Here is a 19,981-nt window from a genome sequence, read left to right as displayed (position 1 = left end):
GAAAAATAAGTTCCTCATTATTATTGTTGCTGGTTAATTTGATTCAATGGATTTAGGGGAAAAGACTTGTCTATAACTTAAGATACCAAATTTGGAAACTAAAAATATCGTATAATAGATTCCCAGAACATTTCCATATCAGCACCATATCATTTCCTTTGTTAGCCAACTGCTCTAGTGATCCTAAAAATTCCTCCACTTCTTCCTTAGAACCTTCTGCAGCACAAATAAGTTTCATTGGCCACTTCCTCATTTTGAAGTTTGCCCACAACAATTCTACACGAAACTGCCTTCCAATCAAGAAGTTTATCTTCATGTTTGGTGTTGAATGCTATTGCTATTCCTTCCTTTTAATAATCATTATTGCCTGAATATAACATCCTATACTTATTTAGTTAGATCTCACCTCTTTTTTGGTTTCAGTGATACCAGTTCTATCCACATTGTACTTTTTTGGGTCCTTCTGCAAGCTTGATTTCTCTTCCATTAATACTCCCTTATATTGTTAGTTCCTATCTTCAGTTCTGTTGATGTTGGGTTTGTTCTTCCATATATTGAGTTTGAGCCTTTTCCAGTAGTTGACTTTTCAGTGCTTGCCCTGGTTCCCTGATGAAAACAGCAGGCCCTTTTTTGCCCATGTGACATCCCAGCCAGCATTAAATTTAATCATGTTGTACCATCATACATATTTCTAGTTTAAACCAATAGAGAGCACAATTTGGTTGGCTAAGTCCAAAATTGCCAACCCAGCACCCAATTAATGCCTACTAATGGGGCACACCACGTGAAGGTGAGGAATGACAGTCAAAAGCCCCAGTCAGTTCTCTGCATTCCTTAAAGGTGAAATGGAGGTCCTCCCAGTTATTTGGCTTTGACCATTAAGCGATCCCTATATGCATCTTACTACACAAAATGCCAGTAAAACGTTATATAATAAACTACAAAAAGGCCCAGCCAATGCTTCACAGTAGCAATTCTATTTTAAGGGGTGTTTGCTATAGCAAACCTTCCATTATAACAAACTATCCCTTTGATCTCTATTATAGTAGTTTGCTAAGATGAGTGGACTATGGAAAGAAAGAAACAAGACAAGGGATGTATGTACCTGGAAGAATGAAGATGCTTTTAACATGTTCACTCAATAGAAAGACTGAAGACAAATCTTCAAAATTCTGAATCTACTCAATTTGCAAATAAAAGGTATTGATAGGATGTATTGTTCATATCCCACATAAGGCAATGGATGTCTGTAAAAGCTATTCCAAACAAGTTTATTAAGCTTCTTAAGCACCTTTAAAAAAATAATTAGACAGGTTGGATTAAAGGAGAAAGATGAAAACTATGTCTGGAGAGTGAGTTATTAATGCCCTTTTAATTAACAGAATTCAAAGACATCAACATTTATTGAATCAAATTGTAACTTGGTGGAAACCATCTCACTATAATAAAGATTTGCAAACAAAATGATTTAAGATCCAGAATCAGAGTTCTATTTACATGGTGGGTTGTTATTTCTGTGACTTCATTTATTAATAAAAGCACAAAAAATTTTAAATATGTTTGCTGTCTATTTCATTCTCGTAGACAGGCTTATACGTTGGTTATGCATTACCAAATCACTTAAAGAATTGACAACGTAGATACAAATATAAATTAAATTGCACATTAATAAATATTTCCGATATTTCGGCAGGGTCATGTTGCCATCTTCAAAAGGAACTTACAAAAAAAGGCATGTGCACATAGACACTACAACACAGTAACTGAGAATGAAGTAATGAAGCTATTGTTCTCCTAAAAGTCCCGATGGTGCCCCCTAGTGGGCTAAGTAGGTGTTCTTGGCCGTTGGGCTGCTGATGTAAGCCTCCCAAATTTGGGGCAGTCTACGTATTACTATTCAATTAGTAATTGAATAGTAAAATGGTATGGTGTAACCGTATTACTATTTAATTGTAATAAAATGTAATAGTAACACTGTAAAAACAGTAATACACCGTAGCAAATACAAATTCGAAAGACTATTTACAGCCTCAGCTCTAAGAAACTCTCCAAACCTCAACAAATTTGGTTGTATGAGACTGCCCCAAATTTGGGAGGCTTACATCGGCAGACCTTCAGCCCAACTGCCAAGAACACCAACACCTACTTAGCCCACTAGGGAGCACCATCAGGACTTTTAGGAGAACAACAGCTTCATCACTTCATTCTCGGTTACTGTGCTGTAGTGTGTTACACCTGATATCGTGAGAATATAGTATTCTCAGTTATCATGGTGTAACATGAAAAATAAATAACATAAATAAAAACCCCTGCATAAAAAGGATAATTTAATTAATAAAATATTCTTGCATCCAGTATAAATTGAGTAAAATGTAAAGGTCTATTGTTTAGTTAAGATAACAAAAGAAAAGAATGTATTATGACTAAGCAAGGAATTTGTATTAAATAAGTAGCTAACTAAGAATTAATATGGTAATGCGATTAAGAATGAAAGAGTTAAGTGCATAAGTATAAAAGAATGAGTCATGAAATGCGCTATGTAAGAGGCTACAGATTAAGCATTAAGTAGAATTCTGAGAAAAGGTTTGAAAAGGGGTTAAGATAGAGGCTAACAAGGGAAATAACAGAATATCGCTTAGGGCCTATACCCGGATAGAAACTTCGTTACGAGTTGCCGATCAAAATGACGTATAGCGGCAAAATGCTATCCAATTGGTAGACAGACGGAAAACAAGTAGGAGGCGGGAGAAAGAAGTAAGAAAGGGCGCCGTCAGGGGAGCAGCTAAAAAAGGGTTGGTAAACCCCCCCCCCTCATGGTTTTTTGGTTTTTTTTTTGGAAGAGTAGGCTCCTTTGGGTTTTGGGGGAGACGTTTAGATATTCAAGGAGGCTTGAGGCCTTTTTGCCTGTTGCCAGAGGAGATGAAACGTTTGGATAGTCGTGGTGGTTTTAGTTTGGTTTTCTAGTGGATTTCACGGTGTTCCTGAGTGGAGAGATGGCTTATATCCTCATGCCACAACAAGGAATCGAAGGTGAGTGGGAAAGTTATTTCCGTATTCCTATGTAGAAAGCGAAATATACCATATAGTCATAGGAAACTGTGAAGATATCAATGTCCTCGTTTCGGATGGTACAGTCGACGGCGCAGATGTTCATAAAGCCCTGAATTGCAAGAAGTTATGCAAGCAAGTTCGTTCAGTAGAAGGTAAAGGCCCGTAAGTGAAGCTAAAGAAAGGTATTGTGAATTTTGTCTTATGTTAACTAGAAGTTGTTTGTGATAGGTACCATTGTCATAATACGGAACTGTTAAAGTGATTAGGGAGAAATTATAATAGGACTTTAGAATTTGATAGAGAGTGTTAAAATTAAGCTAGCTAGTGTTGATAATTTGTGAATAATTAATTATCCTAAGAATCTTGAGTGCCTACTATATAGTAAAAGGAAAGTTAATGACATAGATGTGCGTTAATGAAGTAAACGGTTTTGTTAATATTGAGTTTGATTAGTGTAAATTGAGTAATCAAGTAGACTGAGGAATTTGAATGCTAGTGTGATGTGTAGAGAATCGGAATTGTCATAAGTATGTGCTAGAGTTGTTAATGACTTTGTTAGTGTACTTGAAGTTGAATAATCTATTAATGTGTGGTGATCTAATCTTTCCATGTTAAGTGAATTCATGTTTTATATGAAATTTTGTGGGGGCATGATCGTAACTTTTGTCGAATCACAGCCCAACTATTTGTATTAAGCTAATTTTAGTGTGTAAGTAATTTAGTTGAGTAATTTGATATGTACCATGTTTAGAGAAATAATAAACCTTTGTTTAATGAAAAAGAAAGTTGTCTGATATTGCTAATCCAATGCACCGCTTAGAAAACATTCGAGCCTAACCACGCGGGGAACTAATGTTAAGAATCGGGAAGTTTAAGGAATTAATGTTGAGTAACAAGAAATGGTGTCATGACTGCAATAGTTACACTTTTAGATATTTGAGTTCCTTTTCTCTGTTTATGTATAAAATATCTTAAGCTAAATATCCCAAAGGGTGCAGTTAAAATACAAATACTAGGGATATTACGGGGAACAATAACTCAGATATTAATAGAAACTTAGGTGATGTCTTGAAAGTAGAAGTTAGGAGAATATAGACGAAGGCATATTCTCCTAACAAAATTGTTCTCCTAACAATAAACAAAATTGTAAGATAGGGACGTAACAAGTGTCTACACGTGCGTGCCTTTTTTTGTAAGTTCCTTTTGAAGATGGCAACGTGATGTTGCCGAAATATTGGAAATATTTATTAAAATGTAATTTAATTTATATTCGTATCTACGTTGTCAATTCCTTAAGTGATTTAGTAATGGTCTATTTCATTCATTATCATTGATAAATGAGGTTAAGTCTCATTAATTATCCTTATGAATAAATTTTATCAATTCATGCAGATGCTCATTTATCAATAGATGTCTGTGATTTTATAAAATTTTTGTATAAGAAATATTTTGGTATATGAAATGTTATTTTGTTTCAATATTCGAATACTGTGAGCTGGCATAAAAAAGAAACTATAAAAATGGTAGAAAATTCATGTCAAAACTTAATTTGCTAAAATAATGAAATACCATGAATTGGTATAATGAAAAGAATTATAAAAACTGAGGAAAACTCACGTAAAAACTTCATTAACGTAGAATTTTTGCCATGTAACATAGGCATCAGTACAAGATCAGAATGGCAATTAATAACAGACAATTCTAAAAAGCATCACCTAAGTAGCTAATGTAAACTAACTAAAAATAAGCTCAATAATCTCCCACAAAGGGGACAAATATCATTGGATCTATTTAAGTCAGGACAATAAAGTAAAGTTTCACACATTTCTTTATAAAGACATTTTATGAGGAAACAACTTTTATAAAGAACTCTTGTCTTGTTTAGTGTTGATAGCATGCTCCACCAGTCCAGATTGTTCAAGCTGATGGTATTTAATATAAGACTTATGTTCTTCCAAATAAAGAAAAGCAGATCATCCTATTCTACCTATCTTGTGGGTTATCTTATCCAAAATAAGATAACCCACAAGAATAAGGAATCTGGTAGATGCCTGGATAATTGAGAAGTGGAAACTTGTCCTTAGGAGAAGCAAGAAAGGTGGAGATTTTTCTGATGGGACAAAAGGCAACAAAACTGTTCAGTGGTTTTAAAAACTTTTGCTGTACATTCACTAATGCCACGCACATAAGGGATATGAATGCAAGTTATTTCTTCTGTTTTTGAAGAGGCAGAGATACCATATCTGTTAAATGCTTTTTTGATGAATGAATACTTAAAACCATTAGATAAAAAGGTGGAAATTGACGTGTTGTAATTCTTTCTGTAAAACTTTGAAGAACGTAAGGAATGGGCACCATGTACTGATGTCTTAATAGTTCCAGCCTTTTGACTAAGATGGTGATGAGATTCAGCATGGATATAACTTCTGCCTGTATGAGTCTTTTTCAAAAAAAAAAAAAAAAAAAATGTAGGCTACCATCTGTTGATATAGATTAGAAGATCTAAAAAGGCTAATTGTTTATTTACTACTACTTCTAAGGTGAACTGGATTCTGTGATGAAGTCTACCAGGCATCTACCAGATTCCTTGGTCTTGTCTTATATTAAATACCATGAGCTTGAACAGTCTGGACTTGCAGAACATGTTATCAATGCTAACAAAGTTCATTACAACAATATAAGAATCCTTCATAAGTTATTTCCTCATAGAACATCTTTATAAAGAAACTTGTGAAACTTTACTTCATTATACTAACTTAAACAGATCGGATAGTCTTCATCTATCCCTTTGTGAGAGATAGTACTTTTTAAATCAGCCAATGTTTCCTAACTTTAATTTGTCTATTTATATAATTTTTATTTTTTTTATTTTTAACTAAATTAGAAAATTATTGATTTTTTTGTTTTAGTTATCATACATTAGCTACTTAGGTGGCACATTTTAGAATTGTCCGTTATTAATTGCCATTCTGATCTTGCACTAATGATGCCTATGATATTTAGGCAAAAATTATATGTTAATAAAGTTTTTACACGAGCTTTTCTCAGTTTTTATAATTATTTTCATTAATTTGTAGAATAAATTGTAGAATTTATTTTTGCCTAAGTTTCATAGGCATCTTCAGTACTGAATTACAGAGTGGAAATTAAACGATAACAGACAATTCTAAAATGCAACACCTTAGTAGCTAATGTAAGACACACACACACACACACACAATGTTAAGAAAGATTAGCATATTTAAAAAGTACTATCTCCCATAAAGGGGGATCGATGTAGTCCATCTATCCCCCTTTATGGGAGATAAAGGATTATAAGGGTTCGACTTGTTCCAGTGGCTGTTTAGTACAGATAGCATGCTTAGCAAGTACGGACTATTCGAGGATCATGATATTTAATATAAGACTTATGTTCTTCTAGATAACTAAAAGCAGATCTTCCAGTTTGTCCAAAATAAGATGAGCCACAAGAGTAAAGAAACTGGTAAATGCCTGGAAAACCTAGAGGCAGAAGCTTATCCTTGCTGATCGTGCTATCTGCATGATCAGCAAGTTCAGTCACTGGAACAAAACAAGTTCTTCATAAGAGTTGTTTCCTCATAGGATATCTTTATAAAGAAATGTGTGAAAGATTACTCCCTTGTCCTAATTTAAATAAATCTGATGGATTACATCTATCCCCCTTATGGGAGATAGGAAAGTTTAGCAAATTAAAAAGTACTAAATTATATACAAGTTTAATTAGGAAATTATTGACTGTTTAGTTATCTTACATTAGCAACTCATGAAGAGTCTTTTAGAAATGTCAGTTATTGTTTGATTGCAGTTTTGTAATTCTGTACTAAAAATGCCTATGAAACTTAGGCAAAAAGTCTACAACTAAATAAGTTTTATTATTAACATCGGACTTCCATGGAGTCAAAGGACTCATCACAGGAGGTCCATACTCCCTCATGCAAAAAGATCATTGAACTGTGCCTTAAAACCACTCACAATTTCCCACCACACATTCAGGAAATGCATTCCACTCACTAATCACTCGCAATGCAAAGAACCCATTTCTCACTTCCCTCATACAGCTTCCACAGATGGCCTCTAGTTCAACTCTTGCCTCCCTCAACTATGAAAAATTTCTTCCACATTAAGCTGGTAACAACCCCTCATCAACTTATATACCTCAATCATATCCACTCTTCTATTCACAAGGCTCTATAAGTTGAATTCCCTCAATCTCTCCTTGTATCTGACATTCCATAGATGTGAGTTTTCTTCCAGTTTATAGTTTGTTATTAAATGTTATTTTTTTCTATTTGACAAAGAGGTAATTTTGGAAAGATGAATATTTAAAGAGCAGATATATGATATAATAGGTCTGTTCCATAAATATATACCTAAATATTTCCATATTATTAATTTAATGACTACATCATACAAGGGTCAAAGCTGTATAATGGAGAGGAGACCTCCACATAGTGTTTAAAGGAATGCGGAGAACCGACCAGGGCTTCTGACCTAATGTCCAATCCTCACCTCCTCGTGGTGCACCCTGTTGGGTATCTACTTGGATACTGAACGAATGAGGATAGGCTGGCAATTTGGGATTTAACCGACCAAATTGTATTCTTATTGGTTAAACCAAAATAAAAAATGATGGTACAACATGACAAAATTTCATGGCGGCTGGGGCATCGCCTGGTTAAACAAGGCCTCCCTGTTGTTTCGCCAGGGAACCAGGGCGAACAGCGAAAAGTCAGCTACTGGAACAAATCTGAAAACAAACCCCAACTCAACATCACCAGAGTTAAAGATCGGTACTATCAACATAAGAATCCTGAATGGCAAAGAAATGGAGCTAGCTAAAGAATTAGATAAACACTAGATCGACATAATAGGGGTGACTGAAACAAAAAAGACAAAAACTGGCGAGATCTTTCTGAGCAATAAATACAAAATGTTATATTCAGGCAATGACAAATAAGGAAAGGAAAAAGTAGCCATAGTATTCAACACAAAATACGAGGCTAATCTTCTTGAATGGCAGTCAGTCTCAAGAGAGTAATGTGGACAAATATGAGAAAGGGGAACTGGACAATGAGACTTATTTGTGCCTATGGTCCCACAGAAGGTTCTACTAAGGTAGAAGTGGAGGAATTTTTTGAGGCTTTAGAAAAAAAAACTGACACAATGAAAAAGGAAAAGTTGGTTCTTGTTGGGGATCTAAATAGCAGAGTAGGAAATGATTGTGAGACACACAAAAATATTTTGGGAAAATTTCGAGAAAAGAGCAAAGCTAATAATAATGGCAAATATCTGTTGGATTTCTGCTCAAGACATGGACTGGTTATTATAACACCATGTTCCAACATAAAAATGTGCACAAATTCACATGGAGAGAAGATGCTAGGAATAAGAAAAGTCTCATTGACTATGTACTGTTGATAGTGATGTTTTCTCCCTGGTGTAGGACACCAGGGTGTACAGAGAATTTGAAATTGGAAGTGATCACTATTTAGTCTTGAGCAGGATAAAATTGAATTTCATATTGAAAAGAATAACATTTAAGAAAGTTTTAAAGGGAATAAAAGTTGAGCAGCTCTCAGATGTGAACTGTAGACTTTGAGAACAGGAATCAAACCTTGGAGATTCAGTGGCAAATGCTGAAGAAAACATTGATTGATTCTGCCAGAGAGGCATGTGGTGAGGTTGTCTGCAAGGATAAAAAAATCAGAACCCCCTGGTGGACACAGTGAAGGAAAAGAAGAAAGTATATCAAAAGTTCCTGTCAAATAAGTCAGCTTGTGCTCTTAGAGAATATAGAGACAAATGCAAGTATGTAAACACTGTAAACTAGCTAAACAAAAGTCATGGGAGGACTTTGGCAAGAATATAGAAAATAAATATCAAGAAGGTGGCAAAATATTCTGGAGGTTGTTGAAGAAGTTTAGGAATGGAGGAAAGAGTGCTGTAAAAGGAGTTAGAGATGATAAAGGTGACATGAAAATGGTAGAAAAAGATATCCTTGAAGTATGGAGTAATTACTTTGAAAAACTGCTAAATGAAACAAGCAGTAATGACAGCACACTGGTAAAAAACACGGACCAGGAATGCAGTCAAGAATACATATCCATACTTGAAGTAGAAAAAGCCATCCAAGGCTTGAAATGTGGAAAGGCAGCAGGAGTAGATGATATTTGACCAGAAATGCTGAAGTATGGTGGTATAAGAGTCTTACACTAGCTGCACTGCATATTTCAGAAAGCCTGGACAGAGGAACAAATTCCCAATGATTGGAGTAGGGCTCTCATAGTACCCATATATAAAAAGGGAAATAAAACTGAATGTGAGAATTACAGAGGTATTTCCCTACTGAGTGTTCCTGGCAAGATCTATGCAAGTATACTTGAGAAACGGTTCAGAAGAATTGTGGAAAAAAAGCTGGGTGAAGAACAAGCTGGATTGAGGCCAAATAGAGGCTGTCAGGATCAGATCTTCACTTTACGACAAATAGTCGAGAAAGCATGGGAATATAACAAAGATCTGTATTTAAGTTTTGTCGATTTGGAAAAGGAAAATGACAAGGTGCCGAGAGAGAGAGAGAAGCTATTCAATACGCTGCAGTTATATGGTGTCAACGGGGCATTATATCAAGCAATACTTAGTCTTTATTTGAGTTGTAAGTCAGCAGTTAGAATTGAAGGAAGTACAGGAAGATGGTTTAATGTTAAATCTGGTGTGAAACAAGGATGTACATTATCCCTTCTGTTATTCATTATCTATATGGATGACATTATGAAGGAAAGTGGAATTAAACATGATATCAAAATTGGAGATGTTAATGTCAGCTCTTTGCTTTATGCAGATGATGTTATACTTCTAAATAAATCCGCTACAAGCCTGCAAGATTCTCTGACTAAATTGAATAGCTGTTGTAATAGATATGGTATGAAGGTCAGCAATAAAAAGACAAAGACAATGAAAATAGGCAGAATCATTGAAAATGTCAACTGTGTTGTGAATGGAGAACTTATAGAACAAGTAAAACATTTCAGCTACTTAGGTACGATTTTTAGTGAAGATGTTAAATTAAATATAGAAATAGACAACAGAATCAGCAAAGCTGATTCTGTTGTCTATTTCCATATTTAATTGGTGGGAAGTCAATTGAATAAATTCATATGGAATAAGAGAGAAATTAGTCAGAACACTAAATTAGCTGTGTACAAGACAGTGTGCAAACCAGTTTTAACTTATCGATCTGAGAGCTGGGTCAGAATTAAAACACTTGACCAAAGACTAGAGAACGCAAATATTAGAGTCCTGAGAGAGATTAGAGGCGTGAACAGATGGCATCAATGGCAATATCATATTAAAAACGAGGATATTAGGAAGGAACTTGACATTGTCAGTATCCAGGAATGTGTTAGCAGAACTAATCTCAGGTGGTATGGTCACTTAAACAGAATGGGCGAAGAAAGATTAGCAAAACAAGTGTTCTCTGCCAGGTTGGCAGGAAAACGATCCAGAGGAAGACCAAGATATAGGTGGATTGATACGGTACAAAGTGCCTTAGACGATAGAAATATAAGATCTGATAATGTTGGAGTCTTGACAAGTAACAGACTGATTTGGAGGAAAATTGTAGATAGGAAGTTAGTAATGATGTAACTTTTTTCATGTAGTACTATCATATCCTGTACACCCCTTGAGATTACATGTCAGGAATTTGATGATGATGATCATACAATGTCAGTATGACAATTTGAGCTATTTCTGAGTCTGTACCAAAAATCTTGAAGTAATTCCAACCTCAAGCCATCAACCAAATCCAAAATCTCTTAGCTTCTCGAAAAGATAAATTGCCAACTTTTGCTGCTTCGTAGTGTACCAAACTGAATGTTCCTGCAGCTTGTCTTATTTTGGTCGTGGGTATTTCAGAATACAAAAACTAATTATTCAAGCTAATAATTTAATATTGATATTGAATTAGCTACAGTGTTAATTCAATATTGAATTAACACTGTAGCTAGTGTTAATTCAATATGGAATTAACACTATCTACAGGATCCACTGGGATAATACCAACCACTGCATAACTGTAATTTTAAATTTGAATATTTATTCAAAGAAAGTGCTGAAGCACTACTGCATTAGCCTAACCTAAAATGTAATGGTTGCCTTTCTATTTTTGTACACACGAATTCTAAAATAAACTGTCACCTCTGCTGCTACATGTTGTTTACCAAGTTCCATGTTTCTACAAACTGTCTACTTTTGATCAAATGAGTCAGTTAAAAAGCTTGTCAGTCAACAACATCAATTAAACTTATTTCAGAACAGCCACATTCAAGCTTATCAAACCTCCAACCCATAGCTGCACACAGTATTGACAACACTACCAAAGAATCCAATGGGATAATACCAAATTTATGATTACATAACTGTAATCATAAATTTGGACATTGCATTCAAAGAAAACCTTATTAGACCAGAATCATAATGACTGCCTTTTAATTCCAAAAGTTTAAGAAATTGTTATCAACTGTATTAATGTTTTTCACACACACAAACACATCCCAACAATATGTTATCCTAACCACTAGGTGAATACATAATTGTTATCAACTGTATTAATGTTTTTCACACACACAAACACATCCCAACAATATGTTATCCTAACCACTAGGTGAATACATATCTAAAGGTTCCACTGTATATCATACATTTTTTTTTTTTTTTTGTATTCAAATTTCTTATTATTCTTTAAACCCACAATGATGTTTTACAAGATGTAAAAAGAAATATCTGTTAATGTGATTAATAAATTAATATTTGTTAATGCAGCAAACATGCATTGTAACTATGTAGCTTTGTTGTTACTTACAACCTTGGACAAGCTGTTATGTATGTGTCTGATGTTGCATTAGGTTCTGCATGATTCCAATATCAAAGCAAGGGATTGGATGTCATTTAACCCTTGGTAATTAAAATTAATTAAATGTTTATTCAACTAAGGTAACATTTTATAAAGACAAGAATTTGATAAGTTTACATCTATTATCAATCTGAAACAATTGAAAGATGCCATCCATAACAAGCATACTTTTCTCTCATTTAGGTCTTGCTGTTGGCAGTCTACTAGGTGGCATTGGATTTGACAGATATGGTGGTCATTCTACATTTTTAATTGCTGGTATTTTAAGTGCTGTCTGTACAGTTCTTAATGGCATTCTGCAAACTCTGGTATATTATCATCGAAATCAGAAGACTTACAATGTATCACCTACAAAAATAACTGCTTAAAATGTAATAATTCCATTTTGATATTTTACAATTAATTCTCTAATCAAGAAATATTTTTTTAGTTCCGACTTCATGAAATAAAATCAGTCATGAAATTGTATGCTTTTTAGATATGTTTTGTTATTATATTTATTAACATAACACCAAATTCTTTTAAAAAAAATTGCTCCACAAAGTTTATAGCATTTGTGTGTGTGGGGGGGCTATAAACTTCAATAACCTAACGTAAAAATGTGGAAACAGTACCTCATTATTACAGAAAAGCATTATGTATTATACACTGCTTTAAATGGCAACATAATGACTACCATTAAATGCCTATTAAATATTTATACCAGTAGATACTCAGACTAAAGTTACAATATCATTCTTAGGATATGATTCCTAATGAAGTAATATGGCTGAATTGTGTCAAGCAAAGTGTTCAATTTCTGAATGTATGGAATGAATCTGATGGGAAATTAAATTGGTTCAATGGTTGAATACATCTGAATGGGTTTGGTGTTGGAGATTTGGGCGATTGTCATTTACTAAGAGTACACAAGGTTTATATGAAATTAGTACCTCTAAGAGTCAGAGGTTGAAAAGCAGATTGTGGAAGAACAGGAAGAGGGAGGATACAAAGGTGAGGAAGTGATTATACCAGGGCAGAGCAACGATGATAAGATTGTGAACGAAAATCAGTCACGATCAGGGATGGTCAGAACAAACAGAGGTGTACTATAGCAGAGAGAGAGAGTACAGAGTGATTGTGTTGATGGGATGGCCTCAAAGAGTGAAGAATTGTTATGCTTATATACTAATAGTACAAAGTAACAGAAATGAAGGGTTTGAGTTTGTATCATTAATCGAATCAGTATGCCCAAAGAAATTGGAATAAGCGAAACTTGGTTGATGGAGAATGATATACTGTCAGGACTAGAAATGGTACGATATAGAATTTTCCTAAAAGAAAAGATGAAGAGAGTACTGTTAATGATAGCAGAGGAATTATATCCTTGAAGAGTGAAAGCGGAAAATAGCAGTATGTATGAAGATTTTGAAGCTGTTTGGTGTGAAGTTGAGATCGATAGAGAAGTATATCTGATACGATGCTGTTATAGGCCAAGAAACGTGGAGAGTACTGATTGTGAAATGTTTAGACAAATTAGTTGGGCAAGTAAAAAGGAAGATGATTCTAATGGGAGATTTTAATTATAGGAATGTGGATTGAAAAGAAGAGTGTATGGTGACAAGGAGAGTGAATTTGAGTTTCTGAGAGATAAAGCAGCATGTAATGAAGCTACATGAGGTTTATTGGTGTTAAATTTAATGATATCCTTACAAGATGTGGTTGTGAATGAGGTATCAACACTGCCACCTGTTGGCGAAAGTAATCCAGAAGTATTGTTTTGGAAGGTAGTCAAACAGGAAAAAGTTGTTAACAAGGTTTGTAATGTGGAACTATAAGGTGGATGATTATGAAAAGCTCTCTAGTCAACTAGCATCAGGGTTGATGAATTGTGTACAGATGTTGACAGTACATGGAAAATGATAAGGTATTATCTAGCACAAGCAATGCATAACTTCATACCAAGAGTTAAGCAAATAATAGAGTAGGAGTGAGATGGATGATCAGTGAAATCAAGCAAGTAGTGTTATAAAGGAAGTTATGAAAGTACAAGACAGTTTGCAGCAAACAGATGCATGAAGAATATAAACTGCAGGCCAGAAAAGCAACAAGCTTAATTAAAAAAGAAAAAGCACAATATGAAAGGAGATTGGCCAGTCAGGACAAAGCTGACTGAAGGGAATTTTTCTGCTATGTGGCAAGCAAAAGCTAGCAATAATTATGACAGGGTGATGCTGGTGGATAATTACGGAAGCAGAGTAACCATTGCAAACGATATAGTGGAATTATTTAACAAACACTTCATCAGTGTATATCACAGTCATGTGAATAATGATGTGCAACATGTAGAAGGAAGGCAAGGATTAGAAGAATTAAAGGTAAAAGAATCAAATGTGTATCAAGTGTTGCTCAGCTTAGATGTTAAGGTTGTGGGAATGGATAACATATCACCACATATTTTTAAAGACTGTGCGAAAGAGTCACCATGCCCTTGACCTGCAGTGAGGAAGGTTCCTAAGGAGTGGAAAGAAGGCAAAAATAATGCCCCTCCACAAGCATGGTTCAAGAATAGACATTTCGAATTATAGACCAGTCTGTATATCTGCAATTTTAATCAAAGTGTTTGAAGAATTGGTTAAATGGACGTAAGATTCTCTATGATGGTCAGCATGGGTTTTTAAAGGGGGAGATCTTGTTTTAGCAATCTGCTTACTTTTTATATGACGATGAATGCATTTGATAAGGGAGATTCATATACAGTGATTTTCTTGGAGTTTGCAAAAGGTATTTGATAGATTACCACATGACAGATTGGTTAGATGGATTGAAGATTGCTTTCTGAAAGATATCAGAAAGTTGTGTATGATCGAGCAGTGTCTCAGAAAGGAAAGTAACCAGCAAAGTGCCTCAGGGATATGCTCTTGGGCCCTCACTGTTTAACCTGTTTGTTAATGGAGTTTAATGTGGATTGACTGGGATCTTCAAATGTTTGCCAATGATGCAAAGCTAGGTAGAATTATTAGGAGTAGTGCTGATATTAATTCTCTACAGAAAGATTTGAATACTTTTGCTTGGGCAAATGAGTAGTTTTAATCTTAATAAATGCAAGGTGTTATACTTTGAGATACAGAGACATAAGGCTACATACTGTATTGGTGGAGCTGTACTTCAGGAAGTTGGAGTGATGGTAGACTGGGGATCAGCAGACAGAAGTTATAAGGACACATCAAGTGTTGCAAAGACATCGTATTGGTGCTATGATAAAAAGTACATTGACACGTAAGGATAAGGAGGTGGTGGTGTCTATAAGGCATTGGTCAGACCACATATGAACTATTGTGCTCAGATTTGGTTACCTAGTTTGCAAACTTGATGTGGAAACACTAGAGAGTCCAAAGATGAACAACCAAAGTGATATTAGGACTCTGGAATGTTGGGTATGAAGAGTAGTTGAGAGAATGTGGATTACAGAGGGTGGATAGAAGGAAAATAAGAGATATGCTAGAGACCTTCAAGTTAGTTAAGGGATTCTATCAGATTAATACAGATGGAATTATAAAAAGAGTAGATGTCAAGATGGAAAGAATGAGAGGCCATCATCAGAAGTTGTATAAAGATCTGGTGAAGAAGAGTGTGAAGAGTTATTAAGTGAAATGCACTGCCAGAGTGCATTGTGAATGTAAGTAATGTAAAAAACTTCAACGCTCATTGCATGTTGAGTGGGCCTCCCAGAATAAGTCTGTTGACTCCATGGAGGTAACCAAAATAATATTATTATTATTTGAAATGTAACTAACATATTGCTTAAAAATAAACTTTTCCCTTGTTTATACACCTTTCTGACACACACACAGTATAATAAACTGCTTTCTTAGTTGTTATGTATTCATTATAGATGATCTGACCATAGCAGAAATTGTTTATCTTGAATTAATACTCTTAGTATAAATTAGGTTTAGACAAACTAATTTTGTCTGTAACCACTAGTGTAATCATGTGAATAGTATGAATAGTTTTGCAGTATGTATATCATATGAAGGGGGGGAAAAAACTCTCTGAAGTAGGAAAAAATAAAACTAAGACTACAAAAGATATATAATATACTGTATCACTAGAAATACATAATTTACCTAATTATTATAGGATTTCAGGCAACAAATTTTTTTCTTTTATTTTCTTTATAAAGATCTCTAATCATCAGAAGAATCTGCTGAAAGACTCTTCTTATTGGACTCTTCCTCTAGTTTTACTTCTTCATCACTACTTGATTTGTTAAGCCATACAAGTCTTTCTTCATAGAACTGAATAACAGTTTGTGGGCATTTGATATTTGCAATTTTTGCAGGTACAAGATCAGCTTCATCAACACCTTTCCTATACAAAAAAATAAAACAGTATAGGTTTAAAATACTACTGCAATGAATAATGTGACAACTGACAAAGCAAATAAAGTTGTGCTGAATATGAAAAATAGGAAGATAAGCATGAAAGAAATTTAATATTCAAATCAGATGTTACAAATAATTTATTCATACTATAATGTACACCTAAAATTTACAGGTTAATATAAGACAGCAAAATTATATTACATTCATAACACATTATTACTACTAATTTTCTTGGTGAGGATGAAGGTGGCTATACATTTCTAATACATGCCAAATGGTTTCATGCAACTGAGTAGAACCAATTATCAAATGCTATACTAAAATAAGTGAGTTCAAGAAGAGTCAGAAAATGTGGGATGGTTGGAATTAAGACCATGAGACCAGATTAATGCATTATATCTACTGATTACATGCAGATATAATATGCATCTCTCCAGAAAGTTTTTTTTACTAAAATACACAAAACATTATTCAAGAAAAAATTAGACTGACTTTGAGAACATGAACCAAACCTTGCGATTTATTGGCAAACCCTAAAGAAAACATTGAATGATTCAGCCAGAGAGGTGTGTGGTAGGGTTGCCTGCAAGGATAGAAAAATCAGAACTCCATGGTGGACACAGGAAGTCAAAAAAGCAGCAAAGGAAAAGAAGAAAGCATATCAAAAGTTCCTGGCAAATAAGACAGCTTGTGCTCTTAGAGAATACAGAGACAAATGTAAGAAAGTTAAACAATGTCTGAAAAACTAGCTAAACAAGTCATGGGAAGACTTTAATAAGAAAATAAATATCAAGAAGGTGGCAAGATATTGTGCAGGTTGTTGAAGAAACTCAGAAATGGAGGAAAGAGTGCTATAAAAGAATTAGAGATGACAAAGGTGACATGATAACTGAAGAAAAATATATCCTTGATGCATTGGGTAATTACTTCGAAACATTGCTAAATGAAACAATCAGTGACAGTACAGTGGTAAAAAAAACACTGACCAGGCATGCAATCAGGAATACATTTCCATATGTGAATTAGAAAAAGCCATCAAAAACCTGAAATGTGGAAAGGCAGCTGGAGTAGATGATACTCGACCAGAAATGCTCAAGTATGGAGGTATAGGTCTTGCAGTAGCTGCAGTGCATAGTACATTAGGTCTGGAATAGAAGGATGAATTCCAGATGATTGGAGTAGAACTCTCATAGTACCCATATATAAAAAGGGAAATAAAACTGAATGTGAGAATTACAGAGGTATTTCTCTACAGAGTGTTCCTGGTAAGATTTATGCAAGTATACTTGAGAAACAGTTGAGAAGGATTGTGGAAGGGAAGCCTGGTGAAGAACAAGCTGGATTCAGGCCAAATAGAGGCTGTCAGGAACAAATTTTCCCTTTACAAAAAACAGTTGAGAAATCATGGGAATATAACAAAGATCTGTATTTAAGTTTAGTAGAACTGGAAAAGGCATATGACAAGGTGCCAAGAGAAAAGCTATTCAAAACACTACAGTTGTATGGTGTCAATTGGGTATTATATCAAGCAATACTTAATGTTAAATCTGGTGTCAAACAAGGATGTACATTATCTTTGTTATTCATTATCTATATGGATCACATTATGAAGGATAGTGGTATTTAACATGATATCAAAATTGGAGATGTTAATCTCAACTCTTTACTTTATTCGGATGATGTTATACTTCTAAATAAATCTAGTACAAGTCTGCAAGATTCCCTGACTAAATTGAATAGCTGTTGTAATAGATATGGTATGAAGGTCAACAATAACAAGGCAAAGACAATGAAAATTGGCAGAAATGTTGAAAATATCAACTGCATTGTGAATGGAAAACCTATAGAAAAAGTAAAACATTTCAGCTACTTTGCACGATTTTTAGTGAAGATGGTAAATTAAATATGGAAATAGACAACAGAATGAACAAAGCTGGTAGGTCAACTGAATAAATTTATATGGAATAAGAGAGAAATTAGTCCAAACACTAAATTAGTTGTATATAAGACAGTATTCAAACCAATTTTAACTTATGGATCTGAGCGTTGGGTTACAAATAAAACACTTGACCAAAGATTAGAGACCACAGATATGAGAATCCTGAGAGAGATTAGGGGCATGAACAGATGTCATCAATAACAATATCATATTAAAAATGAGGATATTAGGAAAGAGCTCAACATTGTTAGCATCCAAGGATGCATTAGCAGAGCTAATCTTAGGTGGTATGGTCACTTAACTAGAATGAGAGAGGAAAGAAGCAAAATAAGTGTTCTCTGCCAGCTTGACAGGAAAAAGACCCAGAGGAAGACCATGATATAGGTGGATTGATACAGTAAGAAGTGCCCCTAGAAGATAGAAATATAAGATCTGATAATGTTGGAATCTTGAGAGGTAACAGATTTGGAGGAAAATTGTAGATAGAAAGTTAGTAATGATGTAAGTTTTTCATGTAGTACTATCATATCCTTTATATCCCTTGAGGATACATGTTAGAAATTTGATTAATTTTTTTTCTGGGGGGATGGGGGGGGACACTACAGCCTCTATAGGAGACCATCGGACTCACCTTCAGATGAAAAGCCTTCCAGAAAATCTTTAAAGTCTTATTTAGGACACTTGAGACCTTTTTATCTAATCCACACAGGAAAGGTTGCAATACCTATAACACATAGTAGCATGTATGGATGAAAGGAATCTGCTTAGGTGTTTTCTGAGTATGGTCTGGTGAAGAAAGAGTAAGTGAGGTGAGGGAGAAAGAGAAGTTGGTTTGGTAAGTTTGGAGCTGGATAGTAAATAGATATTGACCAGCAGCTGCTCTTGTTCTTACAGTTTTGGGAGGGAAAGAAAATGGAGGAAGAGCAGAAACTGAACACTTATGAGAAAAAAACTGGAGTGGAGGATCTGTGAGAGAAAGCAGCCATCAATTAACTGGACTACTTTCTCCTGTTTAGCATCAAGCAATCTTATAGAGTAAAAGGTAGATCATAGGATGGTTGTTGGCTAAGGAGGCCTCTGTACCAGACCTGATCAAATTCTGAAAGTAACCAGGTGAGTTTCTCTAAACCTTTGAGGACACAGCAGGTGGATGGTGAGGGCTAGCAGATCAGTTCTGGATTTGGAGTGGCAAAATACATATTGCAGTCAGTAATTAGCTGACAGGATCTCTAAATGGTGAAGTTAGTGTCGATCTTCTCTATGTTCTCGTAGAAAGGCTTAGACGTTGGTTAAACATGTTTATTAAATAATTTAAGGGCTTCTCTATGGTTTGAAAGGAATTGGATAGTAGTTTTTAGCATGCGAGAGATGTGATTAAGACCAGAAGACTAGCATGGCATGGAGTACCTAGTTCTTGGTAAGGTGGATAGGTGAGAAGAGGTACAGTGTTTCGGTCATCAGTAAAAGATTTGAAAAAAAATTAATGAAGCCACAACAATAAGAGAAGAAAAAGCCTAATTGGACACCATTTGAGGCATGGGGGACTGATTACAGAAATAATGGAGGGGACTGTAGAAGGAAAGAGGCCACGAGGCAGACCAAGAATTTCATATATAAATAACTTAATGATGCTAACTGGCGCTAAGAGTTATGAAGAGATAAAAAGGAAATCACAAGACAGGATGTCATGAT

General features: G+C 34.7%; 2 protein-coding genes across 4 annotated transcripts in view; one reads left to right on the top strand and one right to left on the bottom strand.

The window, feature by feature from the left end:
* Positions 1 to 12,412, top strand: part of LOC150100191 (major facilitator superfamily domain-containing protein 6-like) — a 57,572-nt gene extending 45,160 nt beyond the window's left edge. The window contains exon 4 of the mRNA XM_090403292.1: positions 12,167 to 12,412. Coding sequence (XP_090259418.1) covers positions 12,167 to 12,351 — 185 coding nt within the window. The 3' untranslated portion in view covers positions 12,352 to 12,412. The remainder of the gene's footprint in view (positions 1 to 12,166) is intronic.
* The window catches only part of LOC150100190 (chromobox protein homolog 5-like), a 112,479-nt gene that overhangs the window by 14,811 nt on the left and 77,687 nt on the right, over positions 1 to 19,981 (bottom strand). For all 3 annotated transcript variants that reach the window (XM_090403294.1, XM_090403295.1, XM_090403296.1), the window contains exon 5: positions 16,093 to 16,336. In XM_090403294.1, the coding sequence (XP_090259420.1) occupies positions 16,153 to 16,336 (184 nt within the window). In that variant the 3' untranslated portion in view covers positions 16,093 to 16,152. The remainder of the gene's footprint in view (positions 1 to 16,092; positions 16,337 to 19,981) is intronic.

This window comes from Typopeltis vanoorti, chromosome 13, assembly GCF_054136105.1.
Source record: "Typopeltis vanoorti isolate ZY-2024b chromosome 13, IOZ_Tvanoo_1.0, whole genome shotgun sequence".
Classification (NCBI taxonomy): domain Eukaryota; kingdom Metazoa; phylum Arthropoda; class Arachnida; order Uropygi; family Thelyphonidae; genus Typopeltis; species Typopeltis vanoorti.
The sequence above is the reverse complement of the archived record's forward strand: the minus strand, read 5'-3'. Positions and strand labels throughout refer to the sequence as shown.